This window comes from Oncorhynchus tshawytscha, linkage group LG21 (assembly GCF_018296145.1).
Source record: "Oncorhynchus tshawytscha isolate Ot180627B linkage group LG21, Otsh_v2.0, whole genome shotgun sequence".
Classification (NCBI taxonomy): Eukaryota; Metazoa; Chordata; class Actinopteri; order Salmoniformes; family Salmonidae; genus Oncorhynchus; species Oncorhynchus tshawytscha.
The window spans coordinates 7,254,522-7,276,196 of NC_056449.1; the positions used below are offsets into that span (position 1 = coordinate 7,254,522).

Genomic DNA, 21,675 nt, shown 5'->3' on the forward strand with positions numbered 1-21,675 from the left:
ACTTGATTTCAAACAGGTGAAATCACCGATAGCCTACATATAGACATATATGAAACATACAGTTTAGGGAAAATAAAATTTATTTAAATATAACAGACCTCTATTGGGGAGTATGGCTCATCCAGGATGTTCTGTTCGTTCTGCATCCGCTGAATCGTCCCTGTAGAACTGGGGTCCATTATCAGTACGTTCTGACTACAGGGTCTGGCGAACTGACAGTCACTCTTTCTGGAGTCAGTCGTCCTGCACACCTCGTAATTGTACACGTGCTGTAGAGTTCCTGTCCCCAAAGTGTCTGCGTAACGCGGTGGATAATACGGAATAACCGGGAGGTTGGAATGATAGAGGACGCGAGACTGTCTCCATCTGTATATTTTCACCGATATAATAACAACTAAACATGTGATGAATAGAAATGAGACTACAGCCAAAGCCAAGACTAAGTAAAAAGTCAGGTTGTCATTGTATTCCTTGTCGTGCGTAAAGTCAGTGAACTCCGAGAGCACTTCAGGGAAGCTGTCCGCCACCGCCACGTTAACATTGACTGTAGCTGAACGAGAGGGCTGCCCATTGTCCTCCACTACAACAACAAGCCTTTGTTTCACAGCATCTTTATCATTGACTTGGCGTATAGTTCTTATTTCCCCATTCTGTAAGCCCACATCAAACAGCGCTCTGTCCGTCACTTTGTACAGTTTATAAGAGAGCCAGGCATTCTGTCCAGAGTCCACATCAACAGCCACCACTTTAGTAACAAGATAGCCCACATCCGCTGAACGGGGCACCATTTCAGCCACCAGAGAGCTGCTAGTCTGGACTGGGTACAGAACCTGAGGCGCGTTGTCATTCTGGTCCTGGATCATTATTTTCACAGTCACGTTGCTACTGAGAGGAGGGGAGCCTCCATCCTGGGCTTTTACGCGGAACTGGAAATCCTTGATCTGCTCGTAGTCAAAAGAGCGCACTGCATGGATGACTCCACTATCAGCACTAACGGACACATATGAGGAGATGGGCACTCCATTAATCGAGGAGTCCTCCAGTATGTAAGAAACACGTGCATTCTGGTTCCAGTCAACGTCTCTGGCTTTCACTGTGAATATAGAGAGGCCCGGTGTGTTGTTTTCTATAATGTAGGCCTCATATGAGCTCCTCTCAAAGACAGGAGCGTTGTCATTCACATCTGATATCTGTAAGGTGAGAGTGACGCTGCTGGAGAGCGAGGGCACGCCCTCATCAGAGCACGTTACACTGATGTTATACTCAGAGGCTCTCTCTCGGTCCAAGTCACTGTCAGTTACTACAGTAAAGAAATTATTCGATGTTGATTTCATCGCAAAGGGAATGTTCTCGTTTATTGAGCACTGAACTTTGCCGTTTTCACCGAAGTCTGGGTCTTGAATGTTCATCATAGTCACAACCGTACCAAGTTTCATGTCTTCCGATATGGCACTAGACTTCGACATCACATTAATGGCTGGTATATTGTCATTTGTATCAAGGACTTCGACCATGATTTTACACGATTCGGTGAGCCCTCCGTCGTCACTGGCCTGTACATGTATCTGATATTGTCGTGCCTTTTCATAATCAATATTTCCTATTAGTCTAACTTCACCATTGTCCCCATTCATTTCAAACAATTCAGACACATCGTCGAGGGAATTGGAAATCGAATAGGTTACTTTACCATTAGAACCTTGATCAGAATCAGACGCACTGACAGAAATTAAAACTGTGCCCTTTGGTGAGTTCTCTCTTAGGGTAGCCTTGTAGATTCCCTGTGTAAAAACAGGTGCATTATCATTGGCGTCTAGTACAGTAATATGAATCTGCACTGTTCCAGACATCTGAGGCTCACCTCCATCTATTGCGGTTAATATCAAAGACAAATGCTCCTGTTTCTCTCGATCTAAAGGTTTCTGTAAAACCATCTCTACTGTCTTTCCGCCATTAGGTTGGGTTTGTAATGTCAATATGAAATTATCGGTGGGATTCAATGAATAGCTTTGGAGGCCATTATAATCAACATCAAGATCCATCGCCCTCTCTAATACGAATTTCGCTCCAGTAACGGACGACTCACTGATTCTGAATTTCATTTCTCTCTTTTTGAAAACCGGAGCATTATCGTTTACATCTGTTACCTCAACGATAATGCTGTAAAATTCCATCGGGTCCACCAGAATAAGCTGGAAATGCAGTGCACAAGGCGTCGTCTGTCCGCAGAGCGCTTCACGGTCTATTCTCTCTTTGATAAGGAGAACTCCCCTTTCTTTATTCAGCTCGATGTATTCTGCGCTGTCTCCAGTATAAATACGAGCTTTACCTGATTTCAGTCTTTTGATATCTAAACCCAAATCCTGCGCTATGTTACCGACTAAAGAGCCTTTCGCCATTTCCTCTGGAATGGAGTAACTGGCCTGCCCGTTCACTGAACTGAGAGAGAGGACCGAGATAAACAACAGTACTTGCCGTGTCATTGTTCTATGCGACATTTTCCCTTCACCATGAAACAATGCAAACGCTATAATCCGCAAAGAAGTATGTAATGTTCCATTAGATTCCAGTAAAAAACATCAAAATAAAACGTGCCCAAACTCCACCACCGTGTAACAAAAGAATCGCAGCTCAGTGTCACAATGTTCTCTATAGCCCGGACTACAGCGCTCTGCGTGCGGAACTGCGTGCCTATCTTTCACTCTCTAATATATCGAGATGATGGGGGAGGTACTGTTGCAAATCTGCTCTAAAACAGCAACACACTGACCAACAGCGTCCCTCTGAGTTCAATGCACTAAACTACATAAAATAAAAACAGTACAACATACTTGGGAAGCTTTGAGTTTACAAACGATAAAATACCGCACTACTATTATAACAACATATAAGCCAATGACAAAATAATGTCAGTGAGATGTTTACAAACAAGTTCTAATGAAATACACGTTGCATGAAAATATTCTACCTTAGGAAAGTACTGGCTACCTATTTGCCAAGAGCCGCCGTCCATGACCATGGTGCTGAAATGGCCCCATAAGTAGAAGGAAGAGGATCTCTGAAAATGGAAAGTCCCCAGGTACGACACATACTAGATTTTAAACAGATAAAATCGCCGATACATTTAGACAGACACATGCAACATATAGTTTTATGGAAAAGATAAAGACTCAAATATAACAGACCTCTATTGGGGAGTCTGGTTCATCCAGGATGAACAGGATGTTCTGTTCGTTCCGCATCCGCTGCTTCGTCCCTGTAGAACTGGGGTCCATTATCAGCACGTTCTGACTACAGGGTCTGGCGAACTGACAGTCACTCTTTCTGGAGTCAGTCGTCCTGCACACCTCGTAATTGTACACGTGCTGTAGAGTTCCTGTCCCCAAAGTGTCTGCGTAACGCGGTGGATAATACAGAATAACCGGGAGATTGGAATGATAGAGGATGCGAGACTGTCTCCATCTGTATATTTTCACTGATATAATAACCACTAAACACGTGATGGACATAAATTAGACTTTAGCCAAAGCCAAGACTAAGTGAAAAGGCAGGTTGTCATTGTACTCCTTGCCACGCGTAAAAGGCAGGTTGTCCTCCACTACAACAGTGAGCCTTTGTTTCACAGCATCTTTATCACTGACTTGGCGTATAGTTCTTATTTCCCCATTCTGTAAGCCCACTTCAACCAGTCTCTCGTTTTCTGCAGTTCATATGAGAGCCAGGAATTCTGCCCAGAGTCCACATCAACAGCCACCACTTCAGTTTGCAAACAATGTACAAAAATAAATAATTGAGTTAACAAAGCCACATACAACCATATTCTCTTTTTTGCTTTCGTGAGTAAGGCACCTCCAAAATGCAGGTCTTTCAGCCTAGCTCAGTGCTTTGTGTGATGGTGGGGTAGCCAGCGGAAAATACGGAGCGTAGGGGTTAGTAATGCTCTCTAGTTGCCCCGTGATTGGCTCAGTGTTCTGTCACTCATGGGGACACTTTGTCACCGCAAAATCAACCGGGAGAGTTGGAAAATGTAAGCCTCTTCAATGCTGCCATAGAGTTACATTAGAAGTTAAATACAAGAAGGCTCAAGGTCATTGGCCACAGATAAAATGACGCCAAATCACATTATATCTACCATAGATTTGAAAGGACTGATCATGTCAACATCATACTTTCAAAATCTTAGCTAGCAAGCTAAGAGTCATTATTATGAATCAAGTCGACAATCTACTGGAAAATCCTTTTCAATCGTTGTCATATGAAGAGAAATTATGAAGAGAAATAGATAAACATATCGGTGCTCTTTGGCCATTGGACATAAACGTTACACAACAAGTTGGAAATCGCAAATTCAACAATGAGTGGTTTGGAATGAGTCAGTGGCTAACTGCAAGCATTGCAAAGCAGCCACTAGCCTGCTATTCAGTGGAGTGGGTGTGTGGTCCAAGTATGGGTTTAAATGTGTCTCTTTTCCAAGCTTAAAAGGATAAACATTCAACATTGGCCATGCTGTCATTCCAGCATGACTTCTGCCGCGTTCAAAACAAGTGGAAACTCGGAACTGGGAAATATCTGACATCAGTTAGTTCAAGACAACTGGGAACTCGAAGAAAAATGATCTCCGATTGGGAAAATACTTTTTGAACGGTCATCCAATCTCTAAATTCCAAGTTGGGAACTGGGGCCTCTTTCTAGAGCTCCGACCTGAAGATCACTGACGTCATGATTCAAACTATTTTTTGCAGAATACCCAGTTGTCTTGAAAGCACCATAAATCCAGAGAATGCCAGACTTGATGATAAAGTTTGATAACAAAATTTGCCCACGAAGGACCGCCACGCTACCTTCCTGTTCAAGTGAGCACAGCACAACAAGGTGAGTCCAAAAATGTTTTGAATGCTGCTGTATAAATGATGTAATATGCCAGGGAGATATGTATACTGTAGCTAAGTAAGTAATACTAAGTGTATGTTGTGTAATAAGCTGTTAGCTGTTGGTGGTGCACATGTAGCCTATCGCCTGTTTTAGAGAAATGTCATCATCGAATATTGTATTAGCTTTCATTGTCTGCTTTATATGCCCCTGTTATTTATCCTACGGTTCTGAATTGGTGTACAGGTAGAACACTGTAAGAACGGCCCATGTTCTGAATTCTGTCGCTGTACATTTCCAAAGTGCATAACAAATAGTTATATTGACTATGTCTGTCCTAGCTCGCTCATTAATGTCTTCATCGAAATTACAGATTGGCTCTTATCCGCTTGTCGTCCACTTATGCTATAGTTTGTACATCTCAGTTGTCAGTAGAAACCACATTTGTTTAAGCAAGTCAGACATATCAGCTATGTTTTTTTTAAAGGCAGTAAATGAGGCAGAATGAACTGTTTCGCTGCCAGACAAGGCTCCGCTGATAGCCAGGTGTAACAGCGGTAAGGATTCCAAACATGGTGCTGAAAAGAAAGCCCTGCTGTTGGGACAGCTTTACATAGGCCCCAACAGATTGTAGGCACCGTTTGTCACCGCTATAGTGCAAATAATGTATTGTTTAGTATTTTGTTGTGTGGTGGCTTTGCTGGCATGAGTCTAAAAAAATGTTGGGGAGTTTTCCCCACCAAGATACACATGCTCAAATCATCACTGCTCCACAACGATGTGTGAAGGCGTTATCTGTCCACAGAGCGCTTCACCGTCCAGTCTCTCTTTGATAAGGAGAACTCCTCTTTCATTCTTTAACTCGGTGTGTTCTACGCTGTCTCCAGTATGAATATGAGCTACGCCTGATTTATGTAGTTTAATATCTGAACCCAAATCCTGCGCCATGTTACGGATTAAAGAGCCTTTCGCCATTTCCTCTGGAATGGAGTAACTGACCTGCCCGTTCACTGAACTGAGAGAGAGGACCGAGATAAACAACAGTACTTGCCGTGTCATTGTTCTGTCCGACATTTTCTCAACGATATCAAACAACACACATATTATAATCCGTAAAGGACTCTGTATTATTCCATTAGTTTCCGCGCTAAAAATAATATCTCGCTTTCTCAGCGTTTTCTCTCTCCAATATATCGAGATGATGGGGGAGGTACTACTGCAAATCTGCAACACATTGACCAACAGCGGCCCTCTGAGTTCAGGAGTGTAAAGTACACACAGAATATGCAAAGCACATATGCTCGCCAACCATGCGTAATATACGCATGTCCAAAAACCAAATACGTATGCACTATTATAAAGGCATGATGACAGTGACCATTTACTTTTATGTATGAGCTGTTATGCACAACACAGTAACTGGTGGTTATTGAGCATGAACTGTATGCTTGTTACAATTAGGCCATTATGCACTATCACTGAATTCGCAATACTGGCACGATCATAATGGAAAGCTGTCAGAGAGTTGAACTAAACAAATCCATAGGAAACACAGTTCAGACATTCTAGAGCGAAACCCACTGCTCAATATTTGAAATATAACCACAGGGCAACAGAAGCATAGTAACATTTGCTTGTGAAATCATTGAAGTGTTTTTTTTCTTTTCTTTTTGTGAATGAATCATTTGTCTTATATATTTATTACAATGAGATTTCTCAAGTAAGCCCACGCCTTCCAATCTGAGTTCTGGATAAACTTTGTGATCATTACCAAAGCTAAGATGAGTTTTCACTAGTGTAGTTAGGCCACTGGGAAAAGCTTTGATCACATAAATACACTCTCTGAAAGGTATTTGAAACTCTTTCATTGTTATAAATTGTTCATATGTGAGAATATTGCCCTTGTTGTTGAAAACATCAAGAACAAAGTCAATGTTCCTCTCAGGCCAGCTGGGGTAGAACAATGACTTATTCCTTACAGTTATGTCTTAATTATTCCACAAAAGAGCTTTATGTGGGGAAAAATTGTGCAGGACACATATTTTTCAGGCCACTAAAGATTGTTGGTGAAACCTAGCCAATTTAGCAGGTACTCTTTCAGGAATATAATTACATTTCAGTAAAAATTGAAGCCCTCCCAACTTATTAAACACATTATTTGGAATGAAATACCATATTGAATCAGTATTGATCAAACATCTTTTCAACCATTTGATCTTGAAAGTGTTATTTATGTCAACAAAATCCAACACTTCTAAGACTTTTTTAGGCGGTGAGACTTATTTTTCCAGATGAAGTCAAGAAAGGTCTTATTGATCTCTTTACAAGTAGCAGGATTTACACATAACGATAATGAATGAGTACACAAAACGAGACAGTCCCTCTGCCTTGGACAGAAGTACTCTCCCAAGTATAGAAAGATCTCTTTGCAGCCAATTATTGAATATATATTTGAAATCATTGAAGTGTAAGGATATGAAATGAGAATCAGTGACATCCTTCATATTCTGAGGTTATGAGAGCCAGTTGATCATGCTCACCTGGTTATCCTCATTAGCATTGATCAGTGTGTCCCTCTGCGCGTGGGGGAGTGTCTGAGTTCCGTCCAGACTAATGATGCTCTGACTGCAAGGTCTGACGTATTTCATATCACTCTTTCTGGAGTCAATAGTTCCACATACCTCGTAATTATATACGTGTCGCAGTGTCCCAGTGCCACCTACGTCACCGTAAAGGGGCGGGTAATACGGAATAACTGGGAGATTCCCGTTGGATTTGTAAAACATGCGCTCACGTCTCCATCTGTAGCATTTCACTGACAGGATGGCTATGATGGACACAATGAAGAAAAAAGAGACGACAGCCAGAGCCAAGACTAAGTAAAAAGTCAAGTTGTCATTGTACTCCTTGTCGTGCGTAAAGTCAGTGAACTCCGAGAGCACTTCAGGGAAGCTGTCCGCCACTGCCACGTTAACATTGACTGTAGCTGAACGAGAGGGCTGCCCGTTGTCCTCCACTACGACAGTGAGCCTTTGTTTCACAGCATCTTTATCATTGACTTGGCGTATAGTTCTTATTTCCCCATTCTGTAAGCCTACTTCAAACAGCGCCCTGTCTGTCGCTTTCTGCAGTTTATAAGAGAGCCAGGCATTCTGTCCAGAGTCCACATCAACAGCCACCACTTTAGTCACAAGATAGCCAACATCTGCTGAACGAGGCACCATTTCAGCCACCAGAGAGCTGCTAGTCTGGACTGGGTACAGAACCTGAGGCGCGTTGTCGTTCTGGTCCTGGACTATTATTTTCACAGTCACATTGCTACTGAGAGGAGGGGAGCCTCCATCCTGCGCATTTACGCGGAACTGGAAATCCTTGATGTGCTCGTAGTCAAAAGAGCGCACTGCATGGATGACTCCACTATCAGCACTAACGGACACATATGAGGAGACGGGAACTCCGTTAATCGAGGAGTCCTCCAGTATGTAAGAAACACGGGCATTCTGGTTCCAGTCAACGTCTCTGGCTTTCACTGTGAATATAGAGAGGCCCGGTGTGTTGTTTTCTATAATGTAGGCCTCATATGAGCTCCTCTCAAAGACAGGCGCGTTGTCATTCACATCTGATATCTGTAAGGTGAGAGTGACGCTGCTGGAGAGCGAGGGCACTCCCTCATCAGAGCAGGTCACACTGATGTTATACTCAGAGGCTCTCTCTCGGTCCAAGTCGCTATCCGTTACTAGACTGTAAAAGGCGTTAGATGTTGATTTAATAGTGAATGGGACGTTCTCATTCATGCCACAGTGAACTTTACCATTACTTTCTGAATCAGGGTCGTTCACGCTCATCATAGCTATTACTGTGTTCAGACTGGAATCCTCTGGTATTGAACTTGATTTGGAAATCAAATTGATAACAGGACTATTATCATTCATGTCACTAACATCTATAATTATTTTACTTGAGTCTGACAGACCTCCCTGATCTTTTGCCTCAATAAATATTTGATAATGTGTTTGTTTTTCATAATCTATGTGACCAATCAATTTCAATTCGCCGCTGTCATGGTCTAACTCAAACAAATCCGATACACCGGCGGTGCCACTTGATGAAGAGTAGGTAACAAGACTATTAGACCACTTGTCCGCATCAGACGCACTGACAGTAGTTAACACGGCTCCTTTAGGAGAATTCTCCACAACCGTGGCTTTGTAAATCTCCTGGGTAAAAACCGGAGCATTGTCATTCGCGTCTTGTACTGTGACATGGATTTGCAGCGTTCCAGTCATTTTAGGCTCGCCTCCATCCATTGCTGTTAACACTAATTTAATATTTTCTTGTTCCTCTCGATCTATTGGCTTCTGTAAAACCATCTCTACCTTTTTACTACCGTCTGGCTGGTTTTTCAGTTGTAATTTAAAGTGATCAGTGGGTTTAAGGGCGTAGGTTTGAAGACCGTTAACACCAACATCAGAATCCACTGCCCTCTCCAGCATAAATCTGGCTCCGGTACCTGCAATTTCACTAATCTCAAATTTCATTTCACTTTTTCCAAAACTGGGAGCGTTATCGTTTATATCTGTGATCTCAATCGTTATTGTATATAATTCCATTGGATTCTCTAAAATCATTTGAAAATCAAGGGCGCAAGGCGTCGTCTGTCCGCAGAGCGCTTCACGGTCTATTCTCTCTCTGATAAGGAGAACTCCCCTTTCTTTATTCAGCTCGATGTATTCAGCGCTGTCTCCAGTATAAATACGAGCTTTACCTGATTTCAATCTTTTTATATCTAAACCCAAATCCTGCGCGATGTTACCGACTAAAGAGCCTGTCGCCATTTCCTCTGGAATGGAATAACTGACCTGCCCGTGCACTGAACTGAGAGAGAGGACCGAGATAAACAACAGTACTTGCCGTGTCATTGTTCTGTCCGACATTTTCCCTTCACCATGAAACCACAAGCAGGTTATAATCCGTAAAACAGACTGCAATATTCCATTAGGTTTCCAGTTGAAAACATCAAAGGTAATTGACAAAGAAATGCACAATTCTGGAACAAAAGAATCTCAGGCTGCTGTCTCCGTGCTTAGTGTTCTCTATAACCCGGACTGTGCGCTCTGCGTGGGGCTCTTTCTCTCTCTAACATATCGAGATGATGGGGGAGGTACTGCTGCAAATCTGCTCTAAAACTGCAACACACTGACCAACAGCGGCCCTTTGAGTTCAATGCAAGGAACTACACAAAATGAATTCAAGAAAATGTATAGAGGTATTTCCAGTCAACAATGGCAATTTCAAGTTCAAATTAGCCCACTGACAGAAAATATCAAACATTACACGACCTTAATTCTCATCACTGTCAATTGAAATCGAATGCCATATATACTCTGAAATGCTTCAGCTTTCTATTAAGTTACAGTAACATCACAAAGCATATCCTATGGCAAGCAAATTGCATGAAATATTAAACAAGAAGCTAATGCAGAATCTAAAATAAATGATAACACACTACATCAGAGGAGTATGATGAGATGAATGTGAGTGAAGTAGGCCGATTGAATGTTACCACGGAGTCAAATAGCAACACGTCTTCACTTGAATCATGTCACCAACATAACATACTGAAAGTACATAGGCCTATCAGTCGTTGCTCAAAATAGATTTAAATTGTTCCAAGACAAGCGGGAAAGTATTGACACACTCCTGTAGATGTGAATTATGCAGTGGGAACCTTCTCTGACTTTAGTTCTACATCACACTTTTACATTTGAATGAAAATCTCACTGGAGCGCAATGAAAGAAAAACGGCGCTGTCCACAGCCTTGGTGCTGAGAAGGACACGAGAAGGCGATCTGAAAATGCAACCGGCATATGACGAATTTCAGACCATCGTAAAGGCTGTTACCAAGAACACTTGAGTAAATAGTACAACTCATTTTCATTAACACCAACCTCTAGTGGGGAGTCTGGTTCATCCAGGATGTTCTTCTCGTTCTGCATCCGCTGCATCGTCCCTGTAGAACTGGGGTCTATTATCAGTACGTTCTGACTACAGGGTCTGGCGAACTGACAGTCACTCTTTCTGGAGTCAGTCGTCCTGCACACCTCGTAATTGTACACATGCTGTAGAGTTCCTGTCCCCAAAGTGTCTGCGTAACGTGGTGGATAATACGGAATAACCGGGAGATTGGAATGATAGAGGACACGAGACTGTCTCCATCTGTATATTTTCACTGATATGATAACCACTAAACACGCGATGAACAGAAATGAGACTACAGCCAAAGCCAAGACTAGGTAAAAAGTCAGGTTGTCATTGTACTCCTTGTCGTGCGTAAAGTCAGTGAACTCCGAGAGCACTTCAGGGAAGCTGTCCGCCACCGCCACGTTAACATTGACTGTAGCTGAACGAGAGGGCTGCCCGTTGTCCTCCACTACAACAACAAGCCTTTGTTTCACAGCATCTTTATCATTGACTTGGCGTATAGTTCTTATTTCCCCATTCTGTAAGCCCACTTCAAACAGCGCTCGGTCTGTCACTTTCTGTAGTTTATACGAGAGCCAAGCATTCTGTCCAGAGTCCAGATCAACAGCCACCACTTTAGTCACAAGATAGCCAACATCTGCTGAACGAGGCACCATTTCAGCCACCAGAGAGCTGCTAGTCTGGACTGGGTACAGAACCTGAGGCCCGTTGTCATTCTGGTCCTGGACCATTATTTTCACAGTCACATTGCTACTGAGTGGAGGGGAGCCTCCATCCTGCGCTTTTACGCGGAACTGGAAATCCTTGATGTGCTCGTAGTCAAAAGAGCGCACTGCATGGATGACTCCACTATCAGCACTAACGGACACATATGAGGAAACGGGCACTCCGTTAACCGAGGAGTCCTCCAGTATGTAAGAAACACGGGCATTCTGGTTCCAGTCAGCGTCTCTGGCTTTCACTGTGAATATAGAGAGGCCAGGTGTGTTGTTTTCTATAATGTAGGCCTCATATGAGCTCCTCTCAAAGACAGGCGCGTTGTCATTCACATCTGATATCTGTAAGGTGAGAGTGACGCTGCTGGAGAGCGAGGGCACGCCGTCATCAGAGCACGTCACACTGATGTTATACTCAGAGACTCTCTCTCGGTCCAAGTCACTGTCAGTTACAAGGCTATAGAATTTATTAGATGTAGATTTAATGGTGAAGGGAATATTTTCATTTATCCCACAGTTTACTTGACCGTTGTGGTCAGAGTCCGGATCGTTAACGTTGATCATAGCTATAACCATATTTGGGCTTGAGTCCTCAGCTATTGAACTAGACTTTGACATTATATTAATAACGGGACTGTTGTCGTTGACGTCAATAATATCGATGATTATTTTACTAGAATCGGATAGTCCTCCCTCATCCATTGCCTCAATAAACATTTGATAATGTTTAGCTTTTTCATAATCGATTTGACCAATGAGTCTGAGTTCACCACTGTCGCTGTCTAACTCAAACAGATCAGTACTGCTGGACAAAGAATAGCTAACGATACTATTTGATCCTTTATCCGCGTCAGATGCGCTGACTTTTGTCATCAAGGTTCCTTTCGGAGAATTTTCAACAACGGTTGCTTTGTATATCTCCTGCGTAAAAATCGGGGCATTGTCGTTCGCATCTAATACAATGACGTGTATCTGCACTGTTCCAGACAACTGAGGCTCACCTCCATCGAGTGCGGTTAAGACTAAAGATATCTGCTCCTGTTTCTCTCGATCTAAAGGTTTCTGTAAAACCATCTCTACTTTTTTACTCCCGTCAGGTTGATTTTTTAGTTTTAACTGAAAATTAGCAGTGGGTTTAAGGATGTAGCTCTGGAGACCGTTAACATCAACGTCAGGATCCATCGCCCTCTCCAGCATAAACGTAGAGCCAGTAACAGCGGTTTCACTAATTTCAAAACGTCTCTCGTTCTTTTTAAAACTAGGAGAATTATCGTTTACATCTGTAATCTCAACAGTTACTCGAAAGAATTCCATGGGATTTTCTAAAATAATTTGAAAATGCAGTGCGCAAGGCGTCGTCTGTCCACAGAGCGCTTCACGGTCTACTCTCTCTTTGATAAGGAGAACTCCCCTTTCTTTATTCAACTCGATGTATTCTGCGCTGTCTCCAGTATAAATACGAGCTTTACCTGATTTCAATCTTTTTATATCTAAACCTAAATCCTGCGCTATGTTACCGACTAAAGAGCCTGTCGCCATTTCCTCCGGAATGGAGTAACTGACCTGCCCGTTCACTGAACTGAGAGAGAGGATCGAGATAAACAACAGTACTTGCCGTGTCATTGTTCTGTCCGATATTTTCCCTTCACCATGAAACAACAAGCAGGTTATAAAATCCGTAAAGAAGTCAGTAATATTGCATTCGTTTCTAGTTCAAAACATCAAAGGTAAACGACTCAACAATAAAACATTTTGGAACAAGAGAATGGCAGCTCTGTATCTTAGTATTAGTGTTCTCTGTAAACCGGACTGTGCGCTCTGTGTGCCGCTCTGTCTCTGTCTAATATATCGAGATGATGGGGGAAGGACGGCGACACATTTGCTATGGAACTGCAACACACTAACCAACAGCGTCCCTCTGAGTTCAACCCACTGAACTACAGATATACTGAAAAAATATATATATTCGAACACACTTGAGAAAGTTTGAGTCTCCAAACTATAAAACACAGTACAACTATGCTAACAACACAAACAGGCCAATGTATTAATGATACATGAAAACCAATATGTCAATGAGATGTGAACAAACAAGGTCTAAAGATAATACACGTTGAGTGAAACTGCTACTTTAGAAAACTGAAGGCTCACTGATTGAAATACAGATTATTTGCAAACCACCGCTGTCCATGGCCGTGGTGCTGAAATGACCACATATTAGTGGAATATGGAGCATTTATGACCATGGAAACTTGCCAGGTACACAGACTTGATTTCAAACAGGTAAAATCACCGATAGCCTACATATAGACATACACTGCTCAAAAAAATAAAGGGAACACTTAAACAACACAATTTAACTCCAAGTCAATCACACTTCTGTGAAATCAAACTGTCCACTTAGGAAGCAACACTGATTGACAATAAATTTCACATGCTGTTGTGCAAATGGAATAGACAACAGGTGTAAATTATAGGCAATTAGCAAGACACCCCCAATAAAGGAGTGGTTCTGCAGGTGGGGACCACAGACCACTTCTCAGTTCCTATGCTTCCTGGCTGATGTTTTGGTCACTTTTGAATGCTGGCGGTGCATTCACTCTAGTGGTAGCATGAGACGGAGTCTACAACCCACACAAGTGGCTCAGGTAGTGCAGCTCATCCAGGATGGAACATCAATGAGAGATGTGGCAAGCAGGTTTGCTGTGTCTGTCAGCGTAGTGTCCAGAGCATGGAGGCGCTACCAGGAGACAGGCCAGTACATCAGGAGACGTGGAGGAGGCCGTAGGAGGGCAACAGCCCAGCAGCAGGACCGCTACCTCCGCCTTTGTGCAAGGAGGAGCACTGCCAGAGCCCTGCAAAATGACCTCCAGCAGGCCACAAATGTGCATGTGTCTGCTCAAACGGTCAGAAACAGACTCCATGAGGGTGGTATGTGGGCCCAATGTCCACAGGTGGAGGTTGTGCTTACATCCCAACACCGTGCAGGATGTTTGGCATTTGCCAGAGAACACCAAGATTGGCAAATTCGCCACTGGCGCCCTGTGCTCTTCACAGATGAAAGCAGGTTCACACTGAGCACATGTGACAGATGTGACAGAGTCTGGAGACGCCGTGGAGAACGTTCTGCTGCCTGCAACATCCTCCAGCATGACCGGTTTGGCGGTGGGTCAGTCATGGTGTGGGGTGGCATTTCTTTGGGGGGCCGCACAGCCCCCCATGTGCTCGCCAGAGGTAGCCTGACTGTCATTAGGTACCAAGATGAGATTCTCAGACCCCTTGTGAGACCATATGCTGGTGCGGTTGGCCCTGGGTTCCTCCTAATGCAAGACAATGCTAGACCTCATGTGGCTGGAGTGTGTCAGCAGTTCCTGCAAGAGGAAGGCATTGATGCAATGGACTGGCCCGCCCGTTCCCCAGACCTGAATCCAATTGAGCACATCTGGAACATCATGTCTCGCTCCATCCACCAATGCCACGTTGCACCACAGACTGTCCAGGAGTTGGCGGATGCTTTAGTCCAGGTCTGAGAGGAGATCCCTCAGGAGACCATCTGCCACCTCATCAGAAGCATGCCCAGGCGTTGTAGGGAGGTCATACAGGCACGTGGAGGCCACACACACTACTGAGCCTAATTTTGACTTGTTTTAAGGACATTACATCAAAGTTGGATCAGCCTGTAGTGTGGTTTTCCACTTTAATTTTGAGTGTGACTCCAAATCCAGACCTCCATGGGTTGATACATTTGATTTCCATTGATAATTTTTGTGTGATGTTGTTGTCAGCACATTCAACTATGTAAAGAAAAAAGTATTTAATAAGAATATTCTATTCATTCAGATCTAGGGTGTGTTATTTTAGTGTTCCCTTTATTTTTTTGAGCAGTGTATATGAAACATACAGTTTCAGGGAAAATAAAAATTATTTAAATATAACAGACCTCTATTGGGGAGTCTGGTTCATCCAGGATGTTCTGTTCGTTCTGCATCCGCTGCATCGTCCCTGTAGAACTGGGGTCCATTATCAGTACGTTCTGACTACAGGGTCTGGCGAACTGACAGTCACTCTTTCTGGAGTCAGTCGTCCTGCACACCTCGTAATTGTACACGTGCTGTAGAGTTCCTGTCCCCAAAGTGTCTGCATAACGCGGTGGATAATACGGAATAACCGGGAGGTTGGAATGATAGAGGACACGAGACTGTCTCCATCTGTATATTTTCACTGATATAATAACCACTAAACATGTGATGAACAGAAATGAGACTACAGCCAAAGCCAAGACTAAGTAAAAAGTCAGGTTGTCATTGTATTCCTTGTCGTGCGTAAAGTCAGTGAACTCCGAGAGCACTTCAGGGAAGCTGTCCGCCACCGCCACGTTAACATTGACTGTAGCTGAACGAGAGGGCTGTCCATTGTCCTCCACTACAACAATGAGCCTTTGTTTCACAGCATCTTTATCATTGACTTGGCGTATAGTTCTTATTTCTCCATTCTGTAAGCCCACTTCAAACAGTGCCCTGTCTGTCGCTTTCTGCAGTTTATACGAGAGCCAAGCATTCTGTCCAGAGTCCACATCAACAGCCACCACTTTAGTCACAAGATAGCCAACATCTGCAGAACGAGGCACCATTTCAGCCACCAGAGAGCTGCTAGTCTGGACTGGGTACAGAACCTGAGGCGCGTTGTCATTCTGGTCCTGGATCATTATTTTCACAGTCACATTGCTACTGAGTGGAGGGGAGCCTCCATCCTGCGCTTTTACGTGGAACTGAAAATCCTTGATGTGCTCGTAGTCAAAAGAGCGCACTGCATGTATGACTCCACTATCAGCACTAACGGACACATATGAGGAGATGGGAACTCCGTTAATCGAGGAGTCCTCCAGTATGTAAGAAACACGGGCATTCTGGTTCCAGTCAGCGTCTCTGGCTTTCACTGTGAATATAGAGAGGCCCGGTGTGTTGTTTTCTATAATGTAGGCCTCATATGAGCTCCTCTCAAAGACAGGCGCGTTGTCATTCACATCTGATATCTGTAAGGTGAGAGTGACGCTGCTGGATAGCGAGGGCACTCCCTCATCAGAGCAGGTCACACTGATGTTATACTCAGAGGCTCTCTCTCGGTCCAAGTCGCTATCCGTTATTAGACTGTAAAATGAGTTAGATGTTGATTTAATAGTGAATGGGACGTTCTCATTTATGCCACAGTGAACTTTACCATTATTTTCTGAATCAGGGTCGTCCACGCTCATCATAGCTATTACTGTGTTCAGACGGGAATCCTCTGGTATTGAACCGGACTTGGAAATCAAATTAATAAGAGCACTATTGTCATTCACGTCAATAACATCAATTATTATTTTACTTGAGTCTGAAAGGCCTCCACTGTCTATTGCTTCTATATCAATCTGATAATTTCTGGCTTTTTCATAATCAATTGGACCATCTAATATCAAAACCCCATCTGCATTTATATGAAACAATTCTGAACCACTGTCCATACCATTCGAAATTAGATAGGACACTTCACCATTTGTGCCTTTGTCTGCATCAGAAGCACTAACTGTAGTGACAACCGTTCCTTTTTGTGAATTCTCTGTTATTGTTGCCGTATAAACTGTTTTGGTAAAAACCGGCGCATTGTCGTTTGCATCTAACACGGTTACGTGTATCTGCATTGTCCCAGACATTTGAGGCTTGCCTCCATCCAAAGCAGTTAACAACAGCGACATATGCTCCTGTTTCTCTCTATCTAAAGGTTTCTGTAAAACCATCTCTACCTTTTTACTTCCGTCGGCCTGACTATGTAATTTCAGAATAAAATTGTCTGTGGGTTTCAGCGAGTAGGTTTGGAGACCGTTTAAACCAATGTCTGGATCTACTGCTTTCTCTAACACAAATTTAGAGCCAATCACCGCCGACTCACTGATTTCCACTCTTCTTTCAGCCTTTTTAAAACTGGGAGCATTATCGTTTATATCTGTGATCTCAACAGTTACCGGGTACAATTCCATCGGGTTTTCAAGAGAAATCTGAAAATCCAGTGCACAAGGCGTCGTCTGTCCGCAGAGAGCTTCACGGTCTATTCTCTCTCTGATAAGGAGAACTCCCCTTTCTTTATTCAACTCGATGTATTCTGCGCTGTTTCCAGTATAAATACGAGCTTTACCTGATTTCAGTCTTTTGATATCTAAACCCAAATCCTGCGCTATGTTACCGACTAAAGAGCCTGTCGCCATTTCCTCTGGAATGGAGTAACTGACCTGCCCGTTCACTGAACTGAGAGAGAGGATCGAGATAAACAACAGTACTTGCCGTGTCATTGTTCTGTCCGACATTTTCTCTGCGATATCAAACAACACAAACGTTATAATCCGGATAGAAGTCTGTAATATTCCACTGGTTTCCAGTGCAAAACGTTAAAAAAATGTCCCAAAATCCACCAAGGTTGAACAAAAGAATCGCAGCCCTGAGTCACCGTGTTTAGTGTTCCCTGCAACCCGGACTGCGCGCCCTGTACGGGTCTTTCTCTCTAATATACCGAGATGATGGGGGAGGTACTGCTGCAAATCTGCTCTAAAATTGTAACACACTGACCAACAGCGTCCCTCTGAGTTCAATGGACTCCACTACATAAAATTAAAACATTACAACATACTTAAGGTTTCAGTTTACAAACGATAAAATACCGTATTGTTCTTATATCAACAACTAAGCGAATGTAAATATGACAAAACAAAGTCAGTGAGATATTAACACACAAGGTCCAGTAAAATACACGTTGCATGAAAATATTCTACAATAGGAAACTATTTGCTAAGCATTGAAATAAACGCTATTTGCCAAAAGCCGCTGTCCATGACCATGGTGCTGAAATGGCCCCACATGTAGAAGGAAGAGCATTTCTGACCATGGAAAGTCCCCAGGTACGAAACAGACTAGATTTTAAACAGATAAAATCGCCGATGCATTTAGACAGACACATGAAACATATAGTTTTATGGAAAAAATAATGACTCAAATATAACAGACCTCTATTGGGGAGTCTGGTTCATCCAGGATGTTCTTTTCGTTCTGAATCCGCTGCATCGTCCCTGTAGAACTGGGGTCCATTATCAGTACGTTCTGACTACAGGGTCTGGCGAACTGACAGTCACTCTTTCTGGAGTCAGTCGTCCTGCACACCTCGTAATTGTACACGTGCTGTAGAGTTCCTGTCCCCAAAGTGTCAGCGTAACGCGGTGGATAATACGGAATAACCGGGAGATTGGAATGATAGAGGACACGAGACTGTCTCCATCTGTATATTTTCACTGATATGATAACCACTAAACACGTAATAAACAAAAATGAGACTACAGCCAAAGCCAAGACTAAGTAAAAAGTCAGATTGTCATTGTACTCCTTTTCGTGCGTAAAGTCAGTGAACTCCGAAAGCACTTCAGGGAAGCTGTCCGCCACCGCTACGTTAACATTGACTGTAGCTGAACGAGAGGGCTGCCCATTGTCCTCCACTACAACAGTGAGCCTTTGTTTCACAGCATCTTTATCATTGACTTGGCGTATAGTTCTTATTTCCCCATTCTGTAAGCCCACTTCAAACAGCGCCCTGTCTGTCGCTTTCTGCAGTTTATAAGAGAGCCAGGCATTCTGTCCAGAGTCAACATCAACAGCCACCACTTTAGTAACAAGATAGCCCACATCTGCTGAACGAGGCACCATTTCAGCCACCAGAGAGCTGCTAGTCTGGACTGGGTACAGAACTTGAGGCGCGTTGTCATTCTGGTCCTGGATCATTATTTTCACAGTCACATTGCTACTGAGAGGAGGGGAGCCTCCATCCTGCGCTTTTACGCGGAACTGGAAATCCTTGATCTGCTCGTAGTCAAAAGTGCGCACTGCATGGATGACTCCACTATCAGCACTAACGGACACATATGAGGAGATGGGCACTCCGTTAACCGAGGAGTCCTCCAGTATGTAAGAAACACGAGCATTCTGGTTCCAGTCATCGTCTCTGGCTTTCACTGTGAATATAGAGAGGCCCGGTGTGTTGTTTTCTATAATGTAGGCCTCATATGAGCTCCTCTCAAAGACAGGCGCGTTGTCATTCACATCTGATATCTGTAAGGTGAGAGTGACGCTGCTGGAGAGCGAGGGCACGCCCTCATCAGAGCACGTCACACTGATGTTATACTCAGAGGCTCTCTCTCGGTCCAAGTCGCTGTCAGTTACTAAGCTATAGAAATGATTCGACGTTGATTTAATTGTAAATGGAATGTTTTCATTTATGGAACACTCTACTTTACCATTATCACCCGAGTCTGAGTCTTGAACATTGATAATTGTTACAACTGTGCCAGACACAGAATCTTCGAATATTGCATTTGTCTTAGACATAATATTAATGATTGGTTTGTTATCATTTAAATCAGAAACATCGACGATTACTTTGCAAGAATCTATGAGTCCTCCGGCGTCTCTTGCTTGAATGTCAATTTGATATTTTTTCATTCTTTCGTAATCAATATTTCCTAATAGACTCACTACACCGTCATCATCATCAACTTCAAATAATTCAGCACCGCCTTCGACTATGTTTGACATAGAATATGTAACTTTTCCGTATGAGTCTTGATCAGCATCAGTCGCGCTTACTGTAGCTACAATGGTGCCTTTAGGCGCGTTCTCGGTTACACTGGCCTTGTAAACGGCTTGGGAACAGACAGGTGCATTATCATTGGCGTCTAGTACAGTGATGATTATCCGCATTGTTCCTGATAGCTGAGGCTCTCCTCCATCTACTGCTGTCAAAATCAGCGATATCTGCTCCTGTTTCTCTCGGTCTAGAGGCGTCTGCAAGACCATTTCTACATTTTTACTACCGTCAGGTAAAATGTGTGATTTTAATATGAAATTATCGGTTGGTTTTAGGGTGTAGCTCTGCAGGTCATTCACACCAACGTCATTATCAACTGCTCTATCCAAAACGAACCTAGCTCCGGGCTGTGATGACTCACTTATTTCGAATTCCATTTCATTCTTTTTGAAACCCGGTGAATTATCATTGATGTCTGTGATCTCAATCGTTAAGCTGTAAAATTCCAATGGGTTTTCAAGTAGAATTTGATGGTGTAAAGCGCATGGCGTCGTCTCTCCACACAACGCTTCACGGTCTATTCTTTCCTTGATAAAGAGCACTCCCCTTTCTGTATTCAACTCGATGTATTCTGAACTGTCTCCAGTATAAATACGAGCTTTACCCGATTTCAGTCTTTTGATATCTAAACCCAAATCCTGCGCTATGTTACCGACTAAAGAGCCTTTCGCCATTTCCTCCGGAATGGAGTAACTGACCTGCCCGTGCACTGAACTGAGAGAGAGGACCGAGATAAACAACAGTACTTGCCGTATCATTGTTCTGTTCGACATATCCCTTTCACAATGAAACCATAAACACCATATAATCCATTAAACAATTTGCAGTGTTCCGTTAAAAGTAAGTTCAGAAAATAGCACAATTCTCTGCCAATAATCAGTCTCTCTGGAACAAAAGAATCCAATATCGGAGTCTCCGTGCTCAGTGTTCTCTGTAACCGGACTGTGCGCTCTGCGTGCGGCTCTCTCTCTCTCTCCAATATATCGAGATGATGGGGGAAGTACTGCTGCAAATCTGCTCTAAAACTGCAACACACCAACCAACAGCGTCCCTCTGAGTTCAATCCACTGAACTACAGATTACTTTAAAACAATAAACTAATCGAAACATATTGTATATGAGAAGGTTTGAGTATCCGAAGAATAGAATACAGAATACTATTAGGTGAAATCAACACATATAGGCCAATGCATGATGACAAATGTAAACCAATATGTCAAGGGGATGTGGGCAAATAATGTATAACGAAAAGCACGTTGCGTGAAACTAGACTACTGTGGGAGACAACAAGCACCCCTTTGAAATTCACACTCTTTGCAAAGCAACTCTGTCCATGATAGTGCTTCTGAAATGGCCACATATCAGTGGAATGAAGAGCATTTCTGACAGACTCGATACAAAATAAAATGTAAACATAGGATACAGATGAAAAAATATAGTTTTACGGAA

General features: G+C 43.1%; 1 protein-coding gene across 22 annotated transcripts in view; it reads right to left on the minus strand.

The window, feature by feature from the left end:
* The window catches only part of LOC112220809 (protocadherin gamma-C5-like), a 201,642-nt gene that overhangs the window by 79,394 nt on the left and 100,573 nt on the right, over positions 1-21,675 (minus strand). Inside the window, exon 1 of one of the 22 annotated variants that reach the window (XM_042302965.1) lies at positions 18,600-21,436. The exons of 17 other annotated variants lie outside the window; for them this stretch is intronic. In XM_042302965.1, coding sequence (XP_042158899.1) covers positions 18,600-20,999 — 2,400 coding nt within the window. In that variant the 5' untranslated portion in view covers positions 21,000-21,436. Of the gene's footprint in view, positions 1-98; positions 2,727-7,409; positions 10,000-10,818; positions 13,518-15,508; positions 18,116-18,599; positions 21,437-21,675 lie in introns of those variants that run through there. 4 more of the 22 variants (XM_042302968.1, XM_042302972.1, XM_042302969.1 and 1 more) reach the window with 4 other exon arrangements.